The 26,856-nt window shown below is 55.3% G+C and overlaps 2 protein-coding genes across 4 annotated transcripts in view; one reads left to right on the forward strand and one right to left on the reverse strand.

Annotated features, from left to right (window-relative positions):
* Positions 1 to 2,823: 2,823 nt before the first annotated feature.
* On the reverse strand, positions 2,824 to 16,866 carry ITGB2 (integrin subunit beta 2). Of its 2 annotated transcripts, none has more exons than XM_075755826.1 (16): positions 16,689 to 16,866; positions 9,051 to 9,117; positions 8,606 to 8,694; positions 8,127 to 8,310; positions 7,765 to 7,935; positions 7,293 to 7,534; positions 6,806 to 6,961; positions 6,515 to 6,610; positions 6,287 to 6,376; positions 5,811 to 5,951; positions 5,367 to 5,551; positions 4,344 to 4,588; positions 3,859 to 4,078; positions 3,504 to 3,709; positions 3,243 to 3,409; positions 2,824 to 2,960 (listed from the first exon to the last, which is right to left on the reverse strand). In XM_075755826.1, the coding sequence occupies exons 2-16, from the start codon at positions 9,112 to 9,114 to the stop codon at positions 2,895 to 2,897; spliced, it is 2,322 nt and encodes a 773-aa protein (XP_075611941.1). In that variant the 5' UTR covers positions 9,115 to 9,117; positions 16,689 to 16,866; the 3' UTR covers positions 2,824 to 2,894. The 2 variants fall into 2 exon arrangements, with proteins under 2 accessions (XP_075611941.1, XP_075611940.1); XM_075755825.1 differs by lacking the exon at positions 16,689 to 16,866 and adding an exon at positions 10,529 to 10,617.
* A 4,923-nt stretch (positions 16,867 to 21,789) lies between these two features.
* SLX9 (SLX9 ribosome biogenesis factor) overlaps positions 21,790 to 26,856 on the forward strand; it is a 59,075-nt gene continuing 54,008 nt past the window's right edge. The window contains exons 1-2 of one of the 2 annotated variants that reach the window (XM_075755837.1): positions 21,790 to 22,002; positions 23,979 to 24,087. In XM_075755837.1, coding sequence (XP_075611952.1) covers positions 21,841 to 22,002; positions 23,979 to 24,087 — 271 coding nt within the window. In that variant the 5' untranslated portion in view covers positions 21,790 to 21,840. The remainder of the gene's footprint in view (positions 22,003 to 23,978; positions 24,088 to 26,856) is intronic. The other variant, XM_075755836.1, reaches the window with a different exon arrangement.

The raw sequence follows: 26,856 nt of genomic DNA on the forward strand, positions 1-26,856 counted from the left end.
ACAGAGTAGAGGAATGAGAAATAAAATCAAATCTTAAAACACCTCCCCCCCACCCCTCCCATCTTCCCGGGCTCAACTTCACTCCCGGCTTCAACCTCCGCCCCCCCCCAGCGGCACAGGGGGACGGGGAATGGGGGTTACAGTCAGTTCATCACGCGGTGTTTCTGCCGCTTCTTCCTCCTCAGGGGGAGGACTCCTCTCATCGTTCCCCTGCTCCAGCGTGGGGTCCCTCTCATGGGCTACAGTCCTTCATGAACTGCTCCAACGTGAGTCTCTCCCACGGGCTACAGTCCTTCAGGAACTGCTCCAGCGTGGTCTTTCCCACGGGGTGCAGACCTTCAGGAGCAAACTGCTCCAGCGTGGGTCCCCCACGGGGTCACAAGTCCTGTCAGCAAACCTGCTCCAGCGTGGGCTCCTCTCTCCACGGGTCCACAGGTCCTGCCAGGAGCTTGCTCCAGCGCGGGCTTCCCACGGGGCCACAGCCTCCTTCAGGTGTCTCCACCTGCTCCGGCGTGGGGTCCTCCACGGGCTGCAGGTGGAACCTCTACACCCCCTCATCCTCCCTCCATGGGCTGCAGGGGGACAGCCTGCTTCACCATGGTCTTTACCACGGGCTGCAGGGGGATCTCTGCTCCGTCACCTGGAGCACCTCCTGCCCCTCCTTCTGCACTGACCTTGGTGTCTGCAGAGTTTCTTACATCTTCTCACTCCTGTCTCCGGCTGCAAAAGCTCCCTCTAACTGTTTTTTCTCTTTCTTAAATACGTTATCACAGAGCCGCTGATTGCCCTGGCCTTGGCCAGCGGCGGGTCCGCCTTGGAGCCGGCTGGCATTGGCTCTATCAGACACAGGGGAAGCTTCTAGCAGCTTCTCACAGAAGCCACCCCTGTAGCCCCCCCGCTACCAAAACCTTGCCACGCAAACCCAACACAGGGCTAAAGCAAGACCAGGGGCCTGAAGGACCCTCCTAGCTCGCTGTTTTCCTCTGGACTTTTGCATGTGCCCAAGCATATACTTCTGTCTAACGCCATTACTGATCATATTTCTCTTTGAAAAAGCCTGGATCCCTCACCAATTGTCTCTAATTGTCCTCCAAAGCACCTACGTGGTCGTACTTGTTCTGCACACACTACGTCAGCGGTAGGACCTGCAGCTGCTGATGGGGTAGACAGATAGTCTCTTCACGTTCAAGAAACAGCAGCTCTGCCTGGGTCCCTGGCAATGGGCGATGCGCCCAAGGCCCAGAGCCCGCACGGGCGCCTCGGGTGCCCCTGCAGCCAGGCGCGGGGTGCACGGGACCTACTCTGAGTTGGGGCTCCTTGAGCCAAAACTAGCTGCAGGCTGGGATAGTAATGGGGGGGGGGGGGGAGTATCAGACACACTTTCCTTCTTCTTACCTTGTCCTAGACCCTCACGGTCACTGTTGAAGAACAGCAAAATGGCCCACGTTAACCCCTGATCTGCCACTCTTGTTTGAGGTGGTTTACGTATAGCTGCCAGCAGATGGGCAGGGACAGAACTGGTTTGCATCACTCAGTGAGTCGTTTTTGGCTTGCAGGGGAGCGCCTTTCAGGACGTAGATGGCAAATTAGTGTAGAATACAGTTTGTTCCTCTGGACAGCACCTTTCCCGGGCACTGTATCTATGGGAGATGCTGGCAGCGATGACAGGATTTTGCTGTAGTTTCTCCGATGAACGCTTCAGCTGCTGCCCTTGCACCTGATTCTTAGCAGGACAGATGTATTTATATATTAATTTTTATTCATGATAAACCTCTTCAGAGAGCAAACAAAGATGTAACACAATACAGCTATATGCAAATCATTCCCCAAATTAAAGCAAATATGGAATTGTACCGCTATTTCACAGGAATGTCCCTGCAATGTAAGAGCAATTAGCTGCTGTGCATGGTTTGGAAAAGGGCTGAGCTGGAGATGCTCCAGGTACTGCCAGGGCTTTTGCACGCCTGGCCCTTGGCACGTCTAATGCGCTGGCAGAGCAGGGGAAGGATCTCGCCCTGGGGGTAGTGGGAGAAGCTGTGGCCGAGCTCTGAGCTGCAGGCAATGTTTCATGTGCTCAGTGCTGATGTTTCATAGTTCAAACAGTTGCTCCCTTGCCGCCGCCTCATGCAGAGGGCTCAAGGCCTGGCAGAGGTAAGCCAAGCTTGCAGGAGCCCAAGTAGAACCTTGGCTGAGGTAGATGTGAGGGGGGAGCAACACCGGGAAGCAGCTGATGATTTGGAAAAACAATTCAGTTCATGTTCCCCAGCTGCTCTTCGTCTCCAGGTACAGGTGCTCACTAGTCCTTAGGGCCCGTCACCTCACTGCAATGTCCAGAGCAGACCGCCAGCCTGGAGGACCTTCCACGTCCAACTCAGCAGCGAGTGCTTTAGAAACTAGTGCAAACATAGTGGTGGAGACAAGCGTAGCAGGGGAAGGCACGGAGCAGCCTGCGAGCAGATCCTGCTAGAGCAGAAGGGAAAGGGCGGTTTTGAAATCCCAGCTCCAAATCAAAGCTGGAAGCACTCTGTGCACTCAGCTGGTTTGGGGGCTTGGTGTCCAAGACTCCTGCCAGAAGGCAAAGTAAGCATCAAGAGCTAAGGCAGTCAGAAACCGGTACAGGAGCCAGTGCGTGTGCTCGCTGGTGAGACCTGCTCTGCTGTCCCATCCATGGCAAAGCTGTGTCTGTTCCCTTCTCCCAGCTCCACTGACCCAACCGTCGAGCGCTGCGCCAGGAGAGAGGCATGGTGCAGCCTGACATGCTGGTGGCCTCTCGGAAGAAGGGAACAAACCAACAGGATAAAGAAGAGGAGGTGGGAGCCTTAGTTTGAGATTTTCTCATCTTGGCATTTCTTTATTGAACGGTGGGTCCTAGCGCTGCTGGGCATTACTCTGCTTCACTGTTCATTGAACCTGGGGTTCACGACTGTGGTGGTGGCACTCTTGAAGAGGGGGTTATCAGCCTAGAGGGAGAGAGGTGAGAGGCCCGTGTTGTTGTGCTGTATCCCATTTTCAGCGGAGCGTTACCCACCCCACCCCTCCCAATGTTGACAATGCAGACAGTGTTGGCAGAAGAGCCCACCAGCTGCTTTAGCCTCCTGCAAATTCTGGCTGCGAACCCGGCTGGTGGGGAGGGCCGAGGTCTGCCATGGCTGCCTCTGGAGAGAATGACCTCTCCAGACGTCCCCACCACAGGTACATCAGTGTCCCAGCACACCCCCCCTGCCATGGACAGACTCTCTTACGTCATTCCACTTAGCCTTGGACTTCTCCTTCTCGAAGCGGCGGTATTCCCGGCGGTCAAACAGCTCCGTCAAGAGCCGCCAGATCAGCAGGAGCAACAGGCCAATGAGGGCCACGCCAGCAACGGTGCCACCCACGATCAGCGCAACATTGGGAGGCTTTGGGCACTCTGTGGGGCAGACAGACAGTGTCCGGCGGGGCAGTGAGACCACCACCCTCTGCAGCCTCCCTGCAGAGGGGCAGGAGGAGCAGGGCTGGGGTACCTTTTTCAGGATCAAAGGTGATGCTGTACACCTCCTCGCCGTCCTCCTGGACCATGTGGAAGGAGATCCAGCAGTTCTGGGAGTCCTTCTCCCTGCACTGCCTGCTCACCCCCGTCAACTCCTTGGCCACCTGGATGTTGGGGCAGGCCTGAGAGCAGTTCTTCTGGAAGGGGCCGCTCTGGAAGGCCTTGCATTCCACGCAGGAGCTGCAAAACAGGTGGCCACAGCTCATGTCTGCAGGGGCAGAGCCCTCTCACCTGGCTTTGGCCGTAAGCACGGGCAGGGCTCGCCTGCACCTGCCTGGGAGGTGGGGGCAATCCCCGCCGCCCCCGTGCCATCCCCGCGCGTCACTCACACGTATCTGCCACAGGGCGAGGGGCAGCCGGGGCACTCCTGGCAGAAGGGGGGCTGGTATCCCCCCCGGCACTGGCAGCGGTTGCAGTGGCAGGTCCCGCGGTGGCTGCACTCGTTGCCGCGGATGTTCAAGCAGCCGTCTGTCGACTTCTTGCACTGGCAGGCGCTGCCCTGGTACTCGGGGGTGCACTTGCACTCCCCGCAGTCACATTTCCCACGCTCTGTGGGGAAAGGCCTTTCAGACCAGGATCCTACAGGGAGCCGGGTCTCCCTCCCTCTGCCCGTGCATGGAGAGCATCCCCCACCCTGCACTCTCCTTGCCACCCTCCATGGTATGGTCGAGGAGGTCCTGCAGGCCGCTGCGGTGGGACCCAGGACCCCCAAACACAGCCACTTGGGTTTTGGTAGGGAAAGGCAGCATCACCCTGGGGATTTAATCCCTCTAAACAGCATGCGGGTGGAGAACCCATCAGGCAGGTGCATCACCTTTGCCACCACAGGGGGATCCGTTGTGAAACTCGCAGTTCATGTTGTCGCACTCGCAGAAGGTGCCGTAGATCTGCTTGTCGGGCACGTCGCTGGTGTGGCAGATGCACTGCCCGCACACACAGTCCCCCAGCCCTGAGCAGATGACCGAGCTGTTGTCCTTCCGGCAGCTGCCCTCCAGCTCCTTGCTGGTCTTGCCTTTGGTTTCGCACTCGCAGTTCTTCCCTGTGTAGCCCGAATTGCAGCTGCCATCAAAGGAGAGGAGCGGGCCTGGGTCAGCGGCCACAAGAAACGCTGTGGGGCACGCGTGGGGCCCAGACCTCGGCCAAAGTGGAGCAAATCTGGGACAGCGTCGCCAAAACCCAACCACGACGCGTTGGTGCTCACTTCGTGCTGGAGCAGGGCGGCTGATCAGGCAGAAACCTCAGAAATGCAGCTCTCCCCGCTGGTCATATTTACAACACCAGACGGTTGCCCGGAAATTATTGTTATATTTATAATTTCCAAACCCTTGCCAAGGAGATCTGTGTGTTTCCCGAGGAAACCCAGTCTTTTCCTCTCCCTGTCACCGAGGGGCCATGAAGCACTAATTGCACGTAAAGATCTGCATGAGTGACAGCCTTGAAGTGGGATGTTGAGAGATTTCTACAGAAATCTGTGTCTGCTCAGTGGGTGGGTTGGAGGATGGTTGGATGGACGGGTGGGTAAGTGGATGGATGCCCTTAGGGAAGCAGCAGAGACCCCACCAACAGAAAAGAGAGCTCATTGTGTCCCCTGCCTCCATCAACATAAACCGCCTCTCTGAGTAAGAAAATTGGTGCAAAGCTGCAAAGCCATGACTGATCACCACGTGGACATCCCTCTGCTGAGCCCTCACCTGGCCCCACGTTCTCCAGGCACAGAGGTGCTTGGAGGAACCAAGCACACCACGCAGCTGCCCTTGGCTTGGCCCAGCGGCCGTCTCCCAGCAGCTCCCCAGCTCTGGCCGCATTTGAAATATTGTTTTATGGGGACAGCACGTACCTGCAGATCCCACAGACGATGCTGCCTTTCCCACTGCAGGCGGTTGGGTCAGGTTGCTCGTTGCAGTTGCAGTTGCAGTTGCTGTCCAGGTGGACGGTGAGGGTGTCTGTGAAGCCCAGCGGCCGGATGGTGAAGGACTGGCTTTTGATGCATTCCTTGGCCGTGATCTTCACTTTGAAGATGACCTAGAAAGTGCAGAGTGAGAAAGGGAAGGGCCAGAGGCTGTCAGGTAGCTTCAGCAATTGGAGGGTGGTATCAGTGCCAGGCTGAGCATGCGCACATCCAGTGCAACGGAGGATTCCCCCATCACGCATCATTTTGGACACTCTTGGCATTAAATTCATGCACACAGAAAGCCTGGAGCGGCTGGGTTCCTGCCGTTAAATGGGATGGGCATCAAGAGCCTTGCAAGCTGTGGGGCATTCCCAGTATGGGGGAACATACCTCATCGTTGATCTTGACGTTGTCGCACTGCCCTCTTGCTTCATCCAAGACGACCTTGCCCTTACCGCATATGGAGTCGTATTTGACATCCAGGACGTCCGGCAGGGCAGAGTGGTCCAGGATGATCCGCGAGGAGAGGTTCTGTGGGGAAGTGGTGGAGAAAGTGCCATCAGTCCAAGAGGAGACCAAAGCAAGGGGGTGTGGGGTTGCAGGTCAGGGCTTCCCCCCAGCCCAGGGGGCAGGGGCAGGGAGCCCTGCAGGCTGGGCTCTCAGCTGCCTGGGGTGGTTCTGGAAAGGCAGGTGATAGCATTGGAGAGGCTGGAACCTCTTGCGTGCTGTGGGCAGAGGGACTCAGCATGACCTGTCCTCAAAGCCCTGGTCCCAGCTGCTCTCTGACGGTGAGGACACACAAGGGGAACCTTTTCCTGCTCCGAGCCCTGCGAGACAGGTGAAACACAGCCTCCTCCAGCACTTACGTTGTAGGCCACCTGGATGAGTTCAATGATGTTGCTGGAGTCCTCGTTCAGCTCTCCCACTGCTGACTTTGGGATCATCTCACTGAGTTTCTGCCAATGGAGAGCAGAGGTAAGCGGTCCCCCCTGCGTGATGGTGGAGCAGGGTGCAGCGGCAGGAGGACACGCACAGCTGTTTTTGTCCTCCTGGGGAGGGACAGGGGCCACCTGAACCACCTGAAGTCTCCTTACCTTGTAAACATCCACCATCTTACTGGTGACAGCAAAAATAGGCTGAATGTTGTTTTCGGCAAGTTTCTGGACCAGCTGGCCAACAGACGGGTAGTCCTGGGAGAGGGATGCTGTGCTCAGTGTGATCTCCCCCACCAGCAGAAGGTCGGACAGTTTGGGTTTTGCGGCTCAAATTATGGTGATTATGGTGACCTTGCGGTCAAACAACAGGCTTTTTATATGACCTTTTGTTCCTGCCTGGGGGAGCGAGGCTCAGGGTGCAGAGCTGCCAAGCAGCCTCCGGGTACTTACAAACTCGTTACTCCTTTTGTACATGTTGTCCTCCAAGTGGCACTTGCCGTCATTGGGGGTCAGGATGGCCCCGAGCTTGCCGTCACCGGCGAAGTGGAAGCCATCATCGGTGGCATACACCAGCAAGCGGGTCACATTGCGCCAGCCGATCAAGTCCTGCAAGCAGCATGGAGACCTGTCCCTGAGCAGGGCATGGTATGGCCCTCGCCAAAGCACAGCAAGTCTCGTGTCGGCAACGCTGTGGGGCAGGGGCCACGGAGGGGGTGGGTTACAGGAGATTGGGGTCAGGAGGCTGGGGTAAGATGCTCTCTTGTACCCCCTCTGGAGTAACCTGCCCTGTTGCCGAATCAGAACTTCTACACGATGGGCTTCCAGAGCCCACCTGGAGAGGGGCAGAGCCACCTCCTGAGGGACGGTGTATGAGCGTGGGCCGCAGCCCTCACGCCTGCCCACAGCTGCCAGCAGCAGGGCAGATGCAGAGACTCACCCCACACACTGCTGCCTGCATCATGGCATCCAGCCCCCCCTCCGGGGCATCCAGGTTCCCTGAGATAAACTGCTTCCCCACTTCACTCTCGAACTTCTTGGCATTGTCAGTCAGCGAGAGGATGTGCTTGAAGGCGAAGGGGGGCTGGCATTGCTTGTCCTTGTTGGGGCAGGGGTTCCGCAGCTTCTCGGGGTGCGTGTTCACGAAGGGAAGCACCGTCTTGTCCACGAAGGAGCCAAAACCTAGGGCATCCAGGACCGCAGTGTCAGGGGCAGGCAGGGACCAGCAGACATCCCTGCAGCACAGGGCATGGACAATCTGCTGGGCCCCATGTACGTGTCCATGTCCCTTGCCCCAGCACACTCTCCAGCCTGGCAGAGGACGGGTCACGCTGCCCGCTGCCTGTGTCCTGCTCCAGCCCCGCAGCTCTTCCCGGCAGCAAACAGGGGGCCCATGCGGGAGACAGGCTCACCTATGCGGCGGGAAGGAGTGGTGCTCTCCAGCGCCCTCAGCAGCTCCCCTCCCAGCTTCTTCACCTTCTCCAGGTCATCCAGCATGGAGTAGGAGAGGTCCATGAGGTAGTAGAGATCAATGGGGTACCCCATGGCACGGCGAAACTTCACCTCGAATACAGCAGGCTGGCCTGCGGGATGGGAACGCTGGGATCAGCTGCTGTGCTGCGGCTCACATTTTGCCCCACCGCCCACCCCCCCGCTGGGATCCTCCTCTCTTTCGGCAGAAAAAGGGAGGAAGTGCGGGCTGTGAAGTGCCGTCACATCCCGGGTGAGGTTGGGGGCGGGCGGAAGGGCGTTGGGGACTCCAGGCTGACTGTACCTATCCTCAGCTTCAGGTGCACCTCCTGGGGAGTCAGCTGTATGTCGTTGCTTAAGGAGCTGTCCTGTGTCCTTGTAATGACATTGACTGGAAACTCAATCTCGTTGCGTGGGCATCCCTTCTGCTGCAGCTGCTCGATGGTGTCGCAGCGGATGGAGTCTGGCTCGCCGGCTTTGGTGAAACTCTGTGTGTTGCAACATCAGCAGGAAAGAATCAGAGGAGCAGGAGGTGAATGGGCTCATTATAAGATGACCCAGCTCCCAAACCAGGTCTCCAGGGTATTGATGGAGAAAGGAAGGTTGAAGGGTCCTGTCTGTCAGATCACTCCTGGTCCCGTCCACCACGTAGGACACGAAACACTCCCACGACAGTCTCCCCCCTCCACTGCAGGCAGAGCCGGGCGGGCAGGGTGACCATCCCGCTGCCTGTTACTGACTGACTGCTGGGGGCTGACAGCACGGGAGCCTACGTGGACCTACCGGCTTCTTGCACCAGGCGCAGCCGGGACCGGACTGGATGCAGTCCTTGCACGTCCCCACCTTGATCTTGGGGCACTCCATGGCAAAGGCTGAAATGGAGAGAAGACCGAGTTGGCATGGGGGGGACTCAGGGAAGGCCAGTCTGCAGTGCTGGCAGCCGTGGGGTGCTCTGACACCCAGCACCGGGCACCCATGCTGTCCTGAGCCCGCCCTGCCTATAAACCCATGCTGGGTGCCCTGGCAGGGTCCTCACCTGCCTCGCCGTCCCTCAGCTGGGCTGGCTCAAGGTAACTCCAGATCCCAGCGATGCAGAATCTGGCCATTGCATGCCTCTCAGCGCCATGTTCCCCCCCACTGATTGGCAGCATTTGGGTCCCCCCTCCCCATTTCACTGCCCACGTGAGGTGCCGGGGGAAGGCAGCGAGGAAGGGCAGGTCTGGCTCACCTGTCGTCACCAGCAGCAGCACCCAGGTGACCACTGGCAGCCGGAGGCAGCAGTCACGCGACATTTTCTGCAAGACAAAAAGCATCCCTGTGACCGCCTGGAGCAGGGAAGGCAGCCCTGGAACTCCACAGAAAGTGGCTGAAGAGGACAGTGGCCCCAGGGGGATGTTCCCTTCCTGCAGCCATCCCACTGCGGGCAGAGCCTAGAGCGTCACCCTGCCACAGCCCCAGGAGCTGGGGGCCAGGGCAGCCACCCCGGGTGTGGCAGCTGACTCAGGACGGGTGTTGGTGTGCTCTTACAAAAACACATTGGCTTCCAATAGCTTTTGGACTAAACGTGGAAGTCAGCAGAGCGGGAACTTGCACTGTAGCACTATGCATTCAGCTGAACTGCTTCAAAGATGGACGTAGTATTTATCCTGACTCTTAGACCTATGATTACATCTATGTAACACTGGAAAATCTCAAGCACTCCATTTAGGTTTTACTAGATGTGAGTTTTTTCAGCTTCTGCGCTGAGCTATATTTGTATGGAAATTGGAATCAAAATTAACAAAACGTGGGTGTAGAATGGATTAAAAGCAGCCCTGGGAAGAAGGACTTGGGAGTGTTGATTGATGAAAAGCTCAACATGAGCTGGCAATGCGCGCTTGCATCCCCAGCAGTGTGACCAGCAGGTTGAAGGAGGGGATTCTGCCCCTCTGCTCTGGTGAGACCCCCCTGCAGTACTGCATCCAGCTCGGGGGTCCCCAGCACAAGAAGGACATGGAGCTGTTGGAGCGAGTCCAGAGGAGGCCACGGAGATGATGGGAGGGCTGGAGCACCTCTGCTATGGAGACAGGCTGAGAGAGTTGGGGTTGTTCAGCCTGGAGAAGAGAAGGCTGTGGGGAGATCTTAGAGCCCCTTCCAGTCCCTGCAGGGGCTCCAGGAAAGCTGGAGAGGGGCTGGTGACAAGGGCAGGGAGTGACAGGCCAAGGGGAATGGCCTGAAGCTGCAGGAGGGGAGATGGAGATGGGATGTGAGGCAGAAATCGTTCCCTGTGAGGGTGCTGAGGCCCTGGCACAGGTTGCCCAGCAAAGCTGTGGCTGCCCCTGGCTCCCTGGCAGTGTTGAAGGCCAGGTTGGATGGGGCTTTGGGCAACCTGGGCTAGTGGAGGGTGTCCCTGCCCATGGCAGGGGGTGGGACTGGATGGGCTGTGAGGTCCCTTCCCACCCAAACCATTCCATGATTCTGTGATTCTATGATTCTATGAAAAGGACCATATATTTCTAATAATTAAGTAGCAAGGTGTGCTAGATATATGGGAAACAAGTAATTTCTACTTGCTTTACATTTAACTGATTCATCAAGGAAATTAAGTATTTCATGTAGTGAATTGTCCTGGTTCTGGCTAGGATAGAGTTTATTTTCCCAAGGAACCAGGACAGGTGAGCCAAGCTGGCCAGGGGGCTATTCCATACCATCTGATATCATGCTCACCATAAAAGGGGGCTAGTTGGGGAGGGGCGGGTCAGTGCGGCTCCAGGATGTTCTGAGTGTGGGCTGAGCGTCCAGTTGGTCTGTTGTCAGATTGGTAAATTGCTTTCTGTTCTCACCCATTGTGAATATTCCGTTATCAGTACTGTTGTTGTTGTTTCCCTCTCCCTTTGCTGTCCCACTAAACTGTCCTTATCCCAACCCACAAGGTTTTGCCTTTGTCTCCCCATTCTCCTCCGCATCCCACCGGGAGCAGGGTGTGAGTGAGCGGCACGTGGTGCTCAGCTGGGGCTGAACCATGTCACGGATTAATACAAGTTTTTCTGCTGAATTTCCAACAAGCAAGGGTTTCCAACATCACGGCATGAGTGACCGAAATCTTAGGAGAGCTGCAGTCCCATCTCTGAGGGAAGCGGAGAGGCTGGCTCACACTGCGTGGGTGAGGTCCAGCCTTGCCAGTGTGGCAACAACCATCAGGCTGGTTCTTGCACAATGTGCAGGGTGAGGAAGAAGGACAGGGTGTTGGAGTCAGAGCCGCATGGGGAGTGGGGCCAGGACGTGATGCCGTGCCGGGGGTTTGGGGGCTCTGAGCCCGGGGCTGCAGAGGTGGCTGCGCATTTCTTACTGGTGTGCAGGGGAGGACTCCCAGCACATCGTCCAACCCCCACAGGCAGTTGCTAATCTCAGTTACGCCAGCATTTCAGAGCATGATGCAGACCCTGCCCTTCAGAAACACATTCTTACAGTGCTTGTTCTAGCTGCTCACACTATTCGCTTCTTGCCCCAAAGCACATCTCCCGATCCCAGAAATTTATGCTGTCCATAAAGTTGGCTAAATCACTCTCAGGGAGTGATTTTTTTTCAGTGTTCTTTCTCTGGTGTCAATGAGATCACGTTCATTAATGCCGTCATTTCTCATAACGCCTTTCCCCCAGCACAGCCCTGGAGTAAAACCCAACGGAGTAGCGGCCTTGCAACATGGACGCACACGACGAAGTGAAAAAAGAGGAATTTGTTAAAAGAGGAAAAAGGATTAAGCACGAAGGAACAACAAACATTGCCCTTTTTAGCAATATTAGACCCAGAATCTGAAAAACAGGTCATTGGTTTTGAAATAGCTCTGGTGCTGCCCTGAGCAAGAAAACCACCACTGCCTGTCTCCTGCCAACTCCACAAAGTGCCATCACCCTCCCCAGGAACCGGTTGAATTAACAGCTCAGGGTGAAATGGAAATGAGAAAACGAGGGAAACCTTCAAAGGCACCGAGGCCAGGTTAGTGCGTAGGGCTGCTCAGATCCCCTTCTGAGACCTGAGGATGTCCTTTCTTCCCTCGTCAGCCTCTGTAAGATACCCATCAAGCAAAGGATGACACTGGTCAGCTTTGAAAGAAGGTCTGGTCTCCTTCCGAGGGCAGAAGGAAGGTCTAGGTAGGTTGATGGGTGTCGTTTCGGTGACATTTGCACAGTGAGGTTTGGTGCCCAGCTGTAGTATGGACTCAGAGATGTGGCAGGACCGCTGAGGCTGGTTGCTACCACTGCTTATGGCAAGGGCCATCTGGATGTGAGGGTTCTCAGCCTGCCCTGAGCCAGCCTCCCAGCAGAGCTGCAGCAGCATCACCACCACACGGCTGCGCAGGCAATGACAGGTGCCTCTCTGGTCACCTGGTTGCGCCCTTACGGTGATGTGGCCCAGGAGCTCACTCTGCTGTCTCTGGCCCAAAACCTTCCTGTGGTGGGTGGACAGAGCCCTTCTTCACAAAGATGTCCTTCACAAGTCCCTCTCCAGCACCACAGTCCACCTTGGTAAGTTTTTAACAGCATCGCTTATCATCACAGCTGCAACGCCCCAGCCTGCACCATCTGCGGTTGCCGTGCTTAGCTGGCCCAACACATTTTTGTCACCTTCAAATTCCGCTAGCACTGTTTGACCTTGCAGACAACAGCTAAAAACTCTTAAAAGTATAAAAAAAAGAAAAAGGTCTTAACAGTGAAAGCTCTACAAGGTGGACACCAGATGCGTGTTGGACCCTCCTGGGTGCACCTTGCTGGGAAATGACTTTGATGACTCACTTGGGCTGTGGCACCCTGTGCCAGGATGTGCTCAGTGACTGGTGCCAGCCCCACCTGAGAGGTCCTCCAAGAGCAATGTCACACTCCAAGGCATGGCTGGCTCCTTCATGACCACATTTGCTGTACTCTTAGCTGTATTCACACTCCATTTGTTATTGATCCCTGCTCGCACCCGCTTTGCCACATGCATCTAGTTAATTACTAGGGGATGCTGAAAACAGTGTGAGCTCATATTTCTGCAAACCCTCCCAAAAAACAGGATCAGGGAAACAGGCTCTTGTCCAGCAAGAGCTGCTGCTGCTGGCAGGAGGGAAGAACGCTCCCACCCTCATTTCCTGTAGCACTCAGCTGATTGACACTCCAAATCAGGCTGCAGCTCTTCCACAGGCTCCAACTTCCCGCACAGGCTGTGGGGACTGAACCCAGGGGCTCTATGAGCTCCTGCCATCTCACCTGCCCAATGTTTCCAAGTGTTTACATCCTGCTGCCATGCCAAGGCGTGGGGCGGCGATGGGGCGGACTGAGGCTTTGTGAGCTCCTCATCCTTGCTGAAGGTTTTGAGGGTCCTGCTAACAGCCTCATCTCATAAAACAGAGCAAGTTTCCAATTAAAACTGGATTAAAAAAAGCTCCCAAACCCCAGAAATAAAGTGGGAACCTCAACCCCTCGCCCAGCTCTGACTGTTACTGAGTTTTGTAATGCAGGGTTCATTTTGTAGGCTGGATTTGGATGCCTCTCTAGTCCCCAAAGTCTTTTCTTTCCCCTGTCACAAGCACATAAAATGCACCCTGCTACTAGGGGAGAGCAGCAGCAGAAAGCTCACCACTTCTTTCTTCTGCTGTGGAGGGAAATTATTCACTGCTATGTGGGTAGATGAGCATATACGTGACGTAAGGTGACTTTCAAAGAGAAAAAATGGGGCTTCTGCTTTTATCTGCCTCCTTACAGCATTCAGGGGAGGGGAAAGCAGGCTTTTGGTCTGGCTCTCTGCATTAGCAGGGCCCAGGTGCAGGCCTCAGCAGTGTTTTCTCCAGCTCCCTTGGCAATCCCTTTGGCTCAGTCTTGGACTTGTCACTGTCACTGCTGGTCCTGGGTGCTCTTCTCCTGGGCGTGCTCTGCCTGGGATGTTGGGTTTTTAACCCTCTTTTTCGTAAATGAAGGCAAGCAGAGGGATGCACACATGCCATCCTCATGCCCTGGTGTGAAGGAGCAGAACCGCAGAGCTTTACAACCACCTTCATCCCAGGATGGGGAGCCCAGTGCCGAGACCAAGCACCCTAGCTCGGGGCAGGGCATGTTGCCACCAGGCTCTGCTCCCTGGCCAGGGCTGCATGGTGGCATCAGGGGGAGAAGGCTGCACCCCAGGACTAGGGTCTTCCTTGGCCCTGAGCTCTGATCTTCTTACCACGTGGCTCAGGACCAGGGCTCTGCTTCACCAGGAGCCCTTTGCAGAAGCCAGCAGGGTGTTCCACCTATGGAGCATCTCTCCTCTGCTGTGTGTTATATACCTGGCATGGCTCAGGCAGGGCAAGATGCTCCTGAGGGGTCTGTGAGCCAGAAAATGTGAAGGCAGCCTTGGGGAAGGTGCTCGAGCAAAGGGCTGGGTGCTGTCCTGCAGGCAGGGAGCAGAGCCGGGCACACCAGCCTCTGAGGGCGCTGGGTGTGCTGCGGGTGTGGTGGGATGGGGCCGGCTGCTGTGCAGCACTGAGGAGCGAGCTGGGATTTATAAATAGGGCTGAAGGGGAAGTGTTGATGCTAGCGGCTATCTCGCTGCTGTAAGACGAGCGTTCAACAGCAGAGACGGGTCTTGCAGGCTGTTAGCCACAACTCCGCTTCAGTGCTTTGCTAAACATCTGTTTTCTTGCTAAACAGGAGGACGTGCTCTCATGCCCAGTATTCTGGGAGGATTCCTGGGGCATTTGCACCATCCACCTGAAACAGTGAGGTGCCACTAGTGTCAGTGCTTGTGCCTTGGTGTTCCTGGGTGTTTCCTCCACGCTCCCAAGCATCCCAGGTGCTGCATCACCATCACGCTCTGACAGAGACATTGGGTATCGTGCCCAGCAGCTGCTCCTTTCCCCCGCGCCCCACTCTGGGCAGCCCCAGACCCCATGCATGGGTGGTAAATGAGCAGAGCTGGGTACAAAGACGGGAGAGTGGATGTCACTTGGCTCATGGCCATTGCTTCCATCACTTGGTTGTACGATGCGGGTAGTTCCCATCAAGGCAGACAGCCATGCTCAGGGCTTCCTGCTGGCTCAGACCCCTCTGTGCAGAGTATCACCCTCAGTGTGTGTGTATATGTATTTTTATATATATTTTTGGGTATATGAATATATAAAAATACAGAAAAATACAAAATATATATAAATATATAGGAAGGTATATTTTATATATATATATAAAAGAATTTATATGTATATTCCTGTGTCCTATTATACGAAGATATTTGACATACACTTCCCTCCAGCAGCCTCCAGTGCCTGCAGGGGATGAGTGCATGGGATGAGCACTGTCCCATGTGCACCAAGCGGAGGGCCCATGGTGTCCCTTGGCTCTGCATGCCGAGGTCCCTGGGTGCCCGTGGGACCCTCGCCCTGCCCTGAGAGGGTCTCCCTGGGTCAGAGCCCTGTTTAGGTGGGCAGGGGCTGCCCTGGGCAGCCAGGGATGTTTAGGAGCAGAGAAGCCATTTCTTGTGCCTGGTCTCCAGTGGGCATCACCCCTTGGCCGATCCCAGCGGGGACGCTGTGACGACTGCTGGGTTTGCAGAGACGCAGGACGGAGTCCTGGGGCTCAGCAAGGATGCAGGGACCTGCCCAGGGGCACAGCCCATCCCCTGGAGCTGGCAGAGCTTGTGCTTCGTGGGAGCAAAGGAGGGACCCCCATCACCACCAGTCCTACGGTGACTCAAGTATGTCTTTGAGGAAATAAACCACTCTGCACTGCGCTCTCCAGCACGCCAAGATTGCTGGTGATTAAAACAACACCGGGATGAGAACAGAAGTGCAAAACCACCGTGTGAAGCAGGATGTGACACCCGTCATAGTGAAATGCACCGTTTAAAGCCTTCCCACACCTTGCAGTAGCTGCGTATGGGCATCCATGACGGCCGCAGGGCACGACGCCTCTGTGAGTGTTCACACATTTGCTTTTCACCTGCCTGGGAGCTGGGAGTTGCAGTCACGGTGCTGGAAAAAGCATTGAAAACAGATGCCAGCCTGCTTTCCCTGACACCTGGGGTGTGCCCCGCATTTTGTCTGTGTCCAAGAGCCACGGAGATTTTGGGAAGGACGTGCTCTCCCCACGGTTAGCCTGCCCACAGCCTCTGCTGCCTTCCCTGTCACCAGCAGGCTTTTTCAACAGTTGTCAGCAGAGTATTTGATGTGCGCAGTACACAGAGAGATGGAGGAGAAGAGAAAGGATCCCACAGCGCCCTCCCCCACTTCTTCTCTCCGGGAAGGTCCCTGTGCCGGCATGCCGGCGGTGGCACCGTGCCGAGCCCCCCCTCGGCAGCCATCCCTGCCGCCCTTGCACCATGCCGCCACGCTGGTTCCCTCTTCCCCTTCCAGCCGTCCCATCCTGCAGCCGGTGGTGGGTGCTTGTACGGGATCCCCCGAGGAAGAGGGGGGTCTCGGGAGAGGAGCCGTCGCAGCCGCCGGCCCTGGCGCTTGCCTGGTGCTGCCGGCTGGGCGGGCAGCCGGCGCCGCTGTCCCCAGCGCCATGTGTGAGAGTGCAGAGGGAGCACACTGCACCCTCGCTGCTCTGCTTGCCAGGCCCACGGGGCAGCAAGGGAGGGCTTGTGTGGAGTCTGACACTCTCCCCCCAGTAACCACCAGCAGTTCCAGGTTTAATCCTACCTCCAAAAGCAAAAACCTTACAGACCAGGCAAGCAGACTGACCGCCACACCATGCCGCACACGGCAGGGACACCAGGCCAAACTCCCTGAAGGACTCGAGCAGTGGGAGGTTAGATCGGGAATTATAAAACAAATTAATGGGAAACACCAGAGCTATGAAACCACCTTTTCACTGGGCTGCCTCCCCCCGCCAAAAAGGAGGAACAGAAGCAAAGAAAGCGGAGATGCCGTACTCGCCTCGCATCAAGCCTCTCCTCCGTCCTGTGCTTGGGCTGGATGAGGATGGTCTCAGCTTCTCGAGCTTGCCTGGGAAAAGCAGCTGGGCATCAGGAGCTTTGCGACGCACCCCAATCCTTCCTTCCTATTTCTGTCTTACAGTCGGCTCGGGCAGAAAGGAGGAAGTCGGAGCGGTGGCTGTGGGAGGGTGCGTTCCCCCCCCCCCAAAACCTGACCAGCCCCACTCACGCTGGCCAAAGCCCTGGCGAAGCACCTTGCCCTGCGGGGCTGAGGCTGGGCTCCCTGGGCTACACCGGGGGGGCCGCAGCCCTCCGCTGCACCCAGGAAAGGGACCCTACCCAAAACCCGCCCTTTTTGCCCCACTTTTAACCTTTCACAGTGCCGCCAGGAGCCAGCCCTTTCCCCCAGCATGCAGATAAAGCTGGTAGTGGGGGAAACTTGTTCCTCTGGGAGCCCCGGGGTGCGAAGATGGGGAGCTGCCTCCCCTCAGACTCTGGGTTGGGCTCTGAAATTTTTGTGTCCGGCTCGCTGCTGGGGTAGTGAGGCCTCCTCGCTTGGCAGGGGATGCCAGCGCCGTTCTCACGGTGGCACAGCTCAGGGCTGTGTGAGGTATTTTTAAGCAGCCTTCAAATTTTGCTGTGCAGGCTGCAACACCTCCTGCCAGCGCACCCGCAACATAATTTCCCTGAGCAGAGAGGAACTGCCTCCTGGCAACTGTTTTTTGACCTCTTTAGGGCACTAAAGTAAAAAAAAAAAAAAGTGTAGAAAATGTAGAGGATGGTAGATTTTTTATAAAGATAATTAATGTGAAGCCTTTGTTAATTGCTTTGTAGGTTCCCCTTCCAGCAAGCTGATGTTGAGTAACCGCGATGCATTACAAGACACCGATGCAGTTCACCTACAGTCATGGAGCTGGGTTTATTTTTGCCGCAAGCAAAGAGAATCACAGTGCTAGCAGCAAAATTCCGAGCCGTGGTGAATGCTCTACGGGTTAGTGTTTTTATTAAAGAAGACAACAGAGCTCTGGGCCGGTTTCATCTCAGCCAGGTACTGGGGTAGTTAGGGAGCACTGGAGCAATGCTTGCAGTGGGATGGGAGCGTTGGAGCTGCGATCGCCTGGCTGACGTGGGGTACGGTGGGGATGGAGCCTGCGGATGAGCCTGCTGGGACCTGGGGTGCCCACCCCCCCACTTGCCTGGGAAGCCAGTGGCTGCGGCTGGATGCTGCAGAGCACCCCCGGCCCTGCAGCAGGCGAGCCGGGGTGGAGGAAGCTGGGAAAGCTGGTGGGGCTTCCTGCCAGCATTGCCGGTTACAGATCTGGGGGAAGGAAGTGTGCTCGAGCAAGATGAGCTGTCGTAATTTTTCCTTCTGTGTTGCATAAGGCCCTTATTGGGCTGCTCTCTTCAATTGCTTCATTGGGTTTGTCGAACTGCTCCGCTCCCGCTGACGAGGGAAGGGTGGCAGAGCTGGAGCAGCGGGACCAGAGCGGCTCTGCCATGGGGCCTTCTGGCCCAAGGCTGGAGCTCGCGGGGGTACTCCTAGTTCCTCCCAGCTGTTCCTCACGCTCTCTGGCTTTGAGTAGACATCCACAACAAAACACCGTCCCTAACACTTCCCAGGGGACCCTTTGCACGTGTGTCCTCCCCTCCCCCCCAGCTCACCAGTGCTTAGCCTGGTAGCTCGTTAGTCCTGGCTATTTACTATGTGTATTGGCCAATGAGTAGCTACTCTTAACATTGTGTCTGTGCTTTCACAAGCACACACAGGACAAGATGAAGCAGAAGCAAGCCAGGGCTGGAGCAGGCAGCATTAGGATGCTGATGTCCAACCTCTCCTGCTCGCTACCCCCCCCAACAGCCAGCCAAACCCACGCTCCTCAGGTGCAGGTTTCACCTGCTTTGGGTTTTAATCTTTGATACTTCCTGGTTTGGGAACAACTTCCATTTTTTTAGAGGATGTATTTTTATTTCTGCATTTTATTTCTCCTTGCTGCTGTTTAAGCCTGCTGCACATGAAGGGGGTGGGCATCCTTGAGAGACATGTACGTGCTCAGTTGCAGTGCGTGACCATGGGATGGTCCACAGCCTGATTGTAAGCGTTTTAAGCTATTAAATATTCTTTTTTCTATTTTATTTTAACCATCTTTATTAGTTCCTCTTTTTAATTTTATTTTTACTAGAGTGGATTGTGCTTCACCACCCCACCCCCCCCGACAGTGGGACTGTTGTGGCTTTTGCAGGATGCTTGTGAGCAGCTGGGCGGAGAGCAGGGCATCCAGCTGTGCATCTCACTGGGCGCCCTCGAAGCGGTTGCTCCCCAGAGTTGTTCATTGTGGTGCTTTGCTCCTAAACGTTGCTCACCCAGCCTACAGCAGGGTAACAGAAGATTTCCGGGTGTCATCTCCGATGAAAGTTCAATCTGCCCTGGCACATCCCAGCCACCGCCATACTCGGGCTGAACGAGCAGGTGCCTAAACTGGACGTGGCATCTTCCGAGCAGCATCACCCTCCCAGGGAGCTCTCCCCGCATTTCCCCATGTCCTTGGTACCCATGAGGAGCATCGCAGCTGTGCACTCCCGTGGTACGGCTTGCCTTGCACTCCTGTGCTGCCCACACCAATCCATGCTCATTAACCGGGTGGGAGCGACTGCCGCCCAGGAGATGGACTCACCGATGCTGAGCTTCCCGCCGGGAGCAGCCGGGCTTCCCCCGGCCTCGCTCTTATCCTCTGGCACCTTCGTGCTCATCCATCTGCCAGCCCGGGCTGAACAAGGGACCTGGGGAAAAGGAAAAAGGAACTGCAGTCAGTGTGGAGAAGTACGCGGTAAGAGGTTTGCCTTGCTTTAAGAAATCACTTACCGGTGAACACAACATATGTCTTTTGTTGTTGTTGTTGTTGTATTTTTGCGGTTTCAAAAAAACAGCGTAAAAATGCTACCCAGGGTAGTCCTGAAGCAAGGTAGGGATGGGGGTCCCTGGGGCTGTTCCCCAACACCTGGGAAGCACAGCTTGGGGGGGGGTGGGGAGGGCAGAGAAAGGCCAGCTGGAAAACGGAAGACGCATTAACCACGGAGCACCCGTCGGGCCTTTTTAGAGCAAAACCACCGTGGTTCCCAAGACTGGAGCTTTTTATTCACCTGTGGGAAAAGCAGCTTTGCATTTCACCCCCTCACGTGCGTGGGAAGGTGCGGCGAGGGCCGTGGCTGTTGTTGGGGGTCTTCACCTGGACCCACGACTGCACAGTCAAATACATGCTTGCGCTCCACGGGGGCTCCTCAGGTATTTTCTGCTGTTAGAACTATGGAGATAATTTCAGAGGTTGGTTTTCTGTCCTACCGTGGCATCCCTGTCTCTGGCTAGCGCTACCGAGAGGCCTCAGCTCTCCCAGGGACTTACACCAGGCTTTAATTGCGTTGCAGAGTCTCTGGGTTTAGCCCACGCACACCGAATGAAAACCCTCCGCTGCTTCCAGGAGCCACCCTCCGCAAGCTGCCTGCCCGCTGCCGGCCTGAAGGCCGTTAACCCCGGGCTGCCCATCAAAGTGGCTGGTGGCAGAACGCTGGCGTTTAAGACGCTGCTGTAACCGATGTGTTTAACTTTTTTTAACCATGGTGATGGTGTAGCAAAAAAGATAGGCCTGTAACGAAGGCCTATGTATATGTGTTAAGAAACTATTTATTGTTACTTTAGGTAGAAGGCTAACAATTCTTAGAATGAGTGCCTGCTACACATCATGAGAAAAAGGAGGAGCTATAAGACACTTCAAGGTCCTTATGTACATACTTTACAGAAAGGGAGGACATTAATTGCCTCCAGCAGCATCCTGATCTTCCTGAGGCACATAGCAAACAATTACCAACACGGAAGTATGGAGAAACTAGGGGAAAGGGAATTTGGGCCAGGGTCCCCACCACCACCCACCCATAAGCCCCCTACCCAAACTATACCAGCTACTCAAAAGTCAGAGAAAGGAACTGAGCATGCCTTCTAGTTTGCGTACTAGGCAAAGAAATAGGAACCAATTCTTGGAACGGGGAGTGTACCACTTTGTCATCTTTGTAACACTCGTGTACAAATATGACAAGAGAACCAGTGTTAGGTGTGCCCGATGTGAGGAACTCTCCTCCTGACACCCAGTGCTGCAATAAAGGAAATGTCTGCTTCTTCATGCTAAATTGCTGTTAAGGAGTTTTCTTTTAGTTCCAAATTTTGGTGACAATGGGATAGGTTGTGTATAGTCTTTGTAATCGGGGTGATGGGATGAAGGTGATGAGATTATTAGCAATAGTCAGGTAATGGTCAAATGATTGTGGTGTTAGTAACCAGTCTTGCTGCTGTGGTCCCTGTACAGCCCCAACCTAACAGGTAACTAATAAAAACACTTTAAGAACAAGAACCTGAGAGCTTGGGGGTACCATGGAGCTGATAAATTGTATAGTTGGTACATGAGCCAAGTAATATTTAATTTTCTGTCAAAATCATGTCCTTTGAGTGAACTTTGTTCATTATAATCTAATTATAACACCCAAACACATCTCCATTCTAAAAAGCTGCCTGCCTCCAAGGTATGACCTCCTTTCCCTGGGCGTGCTCTCTGAATTTGTCTATAGCTTTAAAAGCAAAGTTTTCCACCAATCTATTCTGAAGTAACTATGTAACTATGTGATGTAACTATGTGTGTTTGGAGAATATAAGTATGTGTATGTTTGTAGGCTAGGTGGGCATGTTAGGAAGAGAGATCCCCCATGCACCCAGCACTGAGTAAACCAGTGTTGACTTTCTAAACTGCGTATCTGTTTGGAAAGTTTTTATTGCCGTTTGAGCGGTAACACCACCATTACACTTCAGAGTTAACAGCCACCATTATGCGTCAGAGTTAACAGCCACGGGGGAGGGGGGGGGGGGGGGCTGCGGCTGCTGCGGAGGCGCTTCCTGGGCTCTGCCCGTCGCTGCGGAGGGGTACGGGGGGGGGACACACACGCTCCCCAACCCCGCCGGAGCCGCCCTCCGCTGCCGCAGCCGCCCCAGGCGCCGGCGGAACTAGCCGGCAGGGCCCGCCCGGGCGGGGGCGGCCCCGGGGCGGGAGAGGCGCGGCACAGGCCAGCCCGCCCCCTTCCGCCCCGCTCCTCCACGCCAAGCCGCGCCGCTCGCCATGGTGGGGAAGGCCAAGCGCCCGCGGCTCCACCGCGCCGCCCCCCGGCCCTGGCCCGCCCGGTATCCGCCGCTGCTCCCCGAGCGCGGCCCCAAGCCCAGCCCCGGCCCCGGCCCCAACCCCAACCCCGGCCCCGGCGGCTGGAGTGCGGCGGCCGGCAAGGTAGCGCGGGCGGGCGGGCGGGCAGCGGCGCGGCGTCACGTGGGGCGGGCGGGGCTCCGCCTCCTGCGGGCGGTGGTGGTGGCGGCGCGGGGGGGCGGTTTGTGGGGGGCCGGGGCGGTGACGGCAGCAGCGCTCGGGTCTGTGGAGCTCTTGGGACGCTGTGGAGTCCCAGGCGTGGCCGTCACGGGCGCAGGACCCGTGTGTGGCACCGCAGGGTGTCTGGGGGCACGGACACCCCCCGGTCCTGGGCACGCTGGAGGGCTGGTGGCAGCCGGCAGGGCAGGAGTCGGGGGAAGTTGTCTCCTGAAGGCCGGTCTCTTCTGCTTAGAAAAGCCTCGTTGTGCCCTCGATGCTGTTCTTGCGGCCTTGAGGCTGCTGTGGCACCCTGCCTGGCAGCTGGTCGCCTCTTGCGCCGCTTATCGCCCGAGGTACGGTGCCGACGAGGCCGCGGCTCCTCAGAGCGGGAAGGGAGGCGAGACAAGGGAGCCTGGAGCTTCAGGACTGCGGCCGCGGTGATGGAACCGCCACCCACCATAGCTACGGCAGCGCTGCAGCAGCTGCCGTAGCGTCCCCAGGCCTTCACCCTGCAAAGAGGGGGAGTGCGTGGGGAGGCGGCGGTGACCCTGCTGCTGGGGGAATGGGTGCCTGTCCTGTGCCTCTGAGGGGTGACTTGGATGCAGTAGTGGGGATCGTTACATGCAAGTGTTGGAGCAGAGGGGTAAGAGGCTGCCTGGCTCACGTTGCAGTTGTTCTCATCAGTTCCTGGTTAGGGCAGGTGGAGATGAGGTGTTAGTTCACACACAGTCATTTATGAGATTTAGACTATGTGTGGTTTCATAGAATCCCAGACTGGTTTGGGTCAGAAGGGACCTCAAAGCCCATCCAGTCCCACCCCTGCCATGGGCAGGGACACCCTCCACTAGCCCAGGTTGCCCAAAGCCCCATCCAACCTGGCCTTCAACACTGCCAGGGAGCCAGGGGCAGCCACAGCTTCTCTGGGCAACCTGTGCCAGGGCCTCAGCACCCTCACAGGGAAGGATTTCTGCCTCACATCTCATCTCCATCTCCCCTCCTGCAGCTTCAGGCCATTCCCCTTGGCCTGTCACTCCCTGCCCTTGGCACCAGCCCCTCTCCAGCTTTCCTGGAGCCCCTGCAGGGACTGGAAGGGGCTCTGAGGTCTCCCCGCAGCCTTCTCTTCTCCAGGCTGAACCACCCCAACTCTCTCAGCCTGTCTTCATAATCCTGTTCCACCAGCTGTGTTACTAACCCACAGTTCAGGTTAAAGGTGAGTGCCTCCCCCGCCCCCTCACAGCAAGGACACAGAACAGTAAATGGTTTTTATGCACCTACAGCTTTCTTCGGAGGAGAGGAATAGGCTGTGCCATATAGAGGTATGAAACCAGCTGTATAAAGTTATGTGTTGGCACTGGGAGATACTGCTGGCCAAAATAATAAACTCTTCTAAGCCAACCAGAGAAGCTACTGTGCAGCTTAGGACTTAGGGAGGTAGTGCATGCTTGAAGGGACTACATGCTGAAGATTTTGAAGTTGCTACTAGAGCTCTTAATGTCCATCAATTTAGGACCCTAATCTGTTCACTTGTTGCTTATCTGTGTTGTTACATACTTACATACCTGCATAAATCTGGCTTTTCCTAAGGATACCATTCACAGTTCTCCTAGGCATAATACCTGAATTCATTTGAGTGAGGTGAGGCTGAGTTCAGGTAGAAATCTGTTAGGAATAGAGCAATCCAAAATGTGACTTTGAGAAACTTCCTTCTGTGTGGAAGAGCCGGGCAGGCCAGGCCAGTGAGGTGCCTTACCTACCCCTTCCTGCTCAGGAGGGGCACCTGCATCCGCTGCTGGAGCGTGCGCCCTGCTCCCGTCTGGACGGTGTTGGGCTTGACAGGTTTTAAATGAATGCTGTCTGGTGGTGTCTGTACTGACTCCTGCTTAATGTTTCTTGTGCATAAGGACTGGGACTTCTCATCTCCTGGTGTCTTTTCCGGGCTGAAGATTGACCCTGATACTCTAGTAAAGAAGCTTGACTTGGACTCCAGAAGCATCATCTCCTCCAGAACAGGTTTGTTGTTGTGTTTTGAATGAGTGCCACTTTAGGTTGTGAGCAAAGACACTGGGGACTGTATTTGCAGTGGCTGTCAGAACAAGCCTAAGAGACTCGAACCCAAACACAGCTTCTCCTGTTCCTTTTAGGAGTGCTTTCTGTTTGGGGCTGGAGACGGCAGAAAGGCGTGTGTGTGCTTAGCACTCCCTAGGTGGGGAACCAGCTTCAGGCCACCTGAGGGCTGCTGGGCTGTGCCAGGCAGCTGGAGCCCTCCCCCGCAGGATGTCCCCACGCCTGTGGGATGTCCTCGTGCAGCCAGAGGCGTGAGGGTTGTCCCTGCACGTGTGGGATGTCCTCGTGCAGCCAGAGGCATGAGGGATGTCTCCACACGTGTGCGATGTCCTCATGCAGCCAGAGGCTCCTGGTCCCCAGGGGCTGAGGGGACAGCAGAGCCCTGGCTGTGACCTGATCTCCGGGTTTCCTCTGCGGTGCTTTTGCCCCCCCAGCAGCTGCCATTCCTACCCCAGTGTTTTGTCAGCAAGTTGCTTGTTGTGTCCCAACAGTGCTTTGCCCATGGCAGCCTGATTGCAGCCAGTTCTCTCCTCCTGTCCTTTGCTGTTGCTAGGTCCCTGGCTCAAGGATTCCTGGGCAGGAGAGTCCAGCTTACCAGGGAGTATCAAGAGTGAGAGTGGGAAAAGGGAGGAGATGATAGAGGCTTTTGTTTTCTAGTCCTGTAACAAGGAAATGCTCCCTCTAGCTGCTCAGTAGCAGACAGAGCTTTGTATCTGAAACTGGGTTTCACCTCTTGGAATGGAATCTGATGGCACAGCAACTGTCCTCGTGCAGAAGGTGTGTGTGACACCCAAACACCTTCTTTGCAAACTAAATTAGTTTCTTCTCTCCATGCAGATTAATACTGCTACAGTGACTTTGTTTTCATGTCCAGGGCTACAAACAAACCCAGTAACCACCCGTCCTGGTTTAAACCTGCTGGCAGCCAAAACAACCACACAGCCTTCCCTCACTCCCCCTGCCCCAGTGGGAGGGGGGAGAGAATCACTCGCGGGTTGAGATAAAAACAGTTTAATGGCCAGAAAAGGGAGACAATAATAACGATAAAAGAATATACAAACCAAGTGATGCAGAGCACAATTGCTCACCAAACTCTGACCGATGCCCAGGTAGTTCCTGAGCCACGGCCCCTCCCAGCCAGCTCCCCCCAGTTCTATACGGAGCATGATGCTGTATGGTCTGGAATATCCCTTCGGCCAGTCTGGGTCAGCTGCCCTGGGTGTTCCCCCCCCCAGCTCCTTGTGCTCCCCTGGGGAAGGCTCACACCTCCTTGCTGGCAGGGCCTGGGAAGCTGAAAAGTCCTTGACTTAATTGTAAACACTGCTTAGCAACAGCTAAACATCAGTGTGTTATCAATGTTATTTTCATACTAAATCTAAACTGCAGCACCATACCAGCTACTAGGGAGAAAATTAACTCTATCCCAGCCGAAACCAGGACAGCACCCAAGGGCTAGTGGTTACCCGAGTGATGGTGAGCTGTAGCTGCCATAGCCCATCGGTCACATCTGGTCGCAGAGTAAGGGAATGGGAAGGTTGTCTGAGGACACGTTTGCTGGAGATGTGTGTCCTCTGCACAGAAACCTTTGTGAGATGCGTTGTTTTCAGAACACCAAGCTCATTGTTGGTAACTCTCCTGGGAAAAGGCCATGTGTGCATATGTGTGTGCATGTGAACGCAGCCAGCCATCTCTTTAATTAAATTAGACAGCATGTTGTTGAAGGCTGACAGCCTGCAATCCTAGTCTTTCATTGCAGGCTACAGCTGCACATGTCTGGTTTATAAATAGACCTGTGCTGCTGGTCCCCGTGCAGTGCTGATGATGCAGATGTGTGGTGCCTGACTATGTTTAACCCTCTCTTGAGGCTGCGTGCTGGCTTCGTGCACACAGTGATGCTGACCCCGGTGCTTTGTGCTCCCTTGCACTTTCAAAGCGATCAGCTAAAAATAGCTGTTCATTTGGGGGCTCAAAACTGCAATTCAACGAGGCAAAAAGTGATCTGATTTTTTTTTTTTTTTTTAATAAATCTTCCCAAGCTGCTGTGCCTTTTCTTTTTGTATCACTCTGGAGCCATGTAGAGGCTTTTTCATTATGGAAATCAATTACATTTTTTTGTGTTAATTCAGTGAACTGTAACTAGGCTGTGCATACAATGGCAGATACCCTGGAGTTAGAAAAGAGATTCTAGGCAGACGTGCTTTGTCTCCTGGGATCTCTGGTCAGCTGAGGGCCTGTTCAGCAGGAAATTCAACTTGACTCCTTCCTCCCACCCCCCCTTAGCTCAGTGCACAGGATAGGGGGTAGGATTCTCCTACACATTGTTATTTTAAGATTTAGTAGCAAGACAAAAAAAGTGTTTCTCTCCCACATGCTTTTCAAGCTGTGAGAAGGTCAAGTTGGCAGACTGTAGGTAGGCTTACTCCTGTGCTTTTCACAGCTGAAGAAGATTTTTTTCTGTCAAGGATGCTATGTGGCAGTTGAGAAAGCTGGTATATTTGTCCTCCCTGTGTGCATGCATGCCTCACATTACCTAAGATCGCTTCACATTATCTAAGATTGCTGGTATCTCTGTGTTTTGTGTTACGATCTGGCCTTGTGCTGTGACGCTTTAGGGACAGCGAGGAAGACTTCAGTGTGGGCTTAGAGAGGCCTGCAGGGTGTGAGTGAGACAAGGGAGAGGTTACAGGGCTTGGACCTGGCAGAAAATACTCTGCT

Source organism: Balearica regulorum, chromosome 6 (genome assembly GCF_011004875.1).
Source record: "Balearica regulorum gibbericeps isolate bBalReg1 chromosome 6, bBalReg1.pri, whole genome shotgun sequence".
Classification (NCBI taxonomy): domain Eukaryota; kingdom Metazoa; phylum Chordata; class Aves; order Gruiformes; family Gruidae; genus Balearica; species Balearica regulorum.

Excerpts from the sequence above, each read along its gene's own strand:
- ITGB2 (XM_075755825.1), bottom strand. Across the intron at positions 7,936-8,126 it reads GCACCTGAAGCTGAGGATAG|GCCAGCCTGCTGTATTCGAG; the intron begins GTACAGTCAGCC and ends CCCATCCCGCAG. Across the intron at positions 2,961-3,242 it reads CCAAGGCTAAGTGGAATGAC|GCTGATAACCCCCTCTTCAA; the intron begins GTAAGAGAGTCT and ends CTCTCCCTCTAG.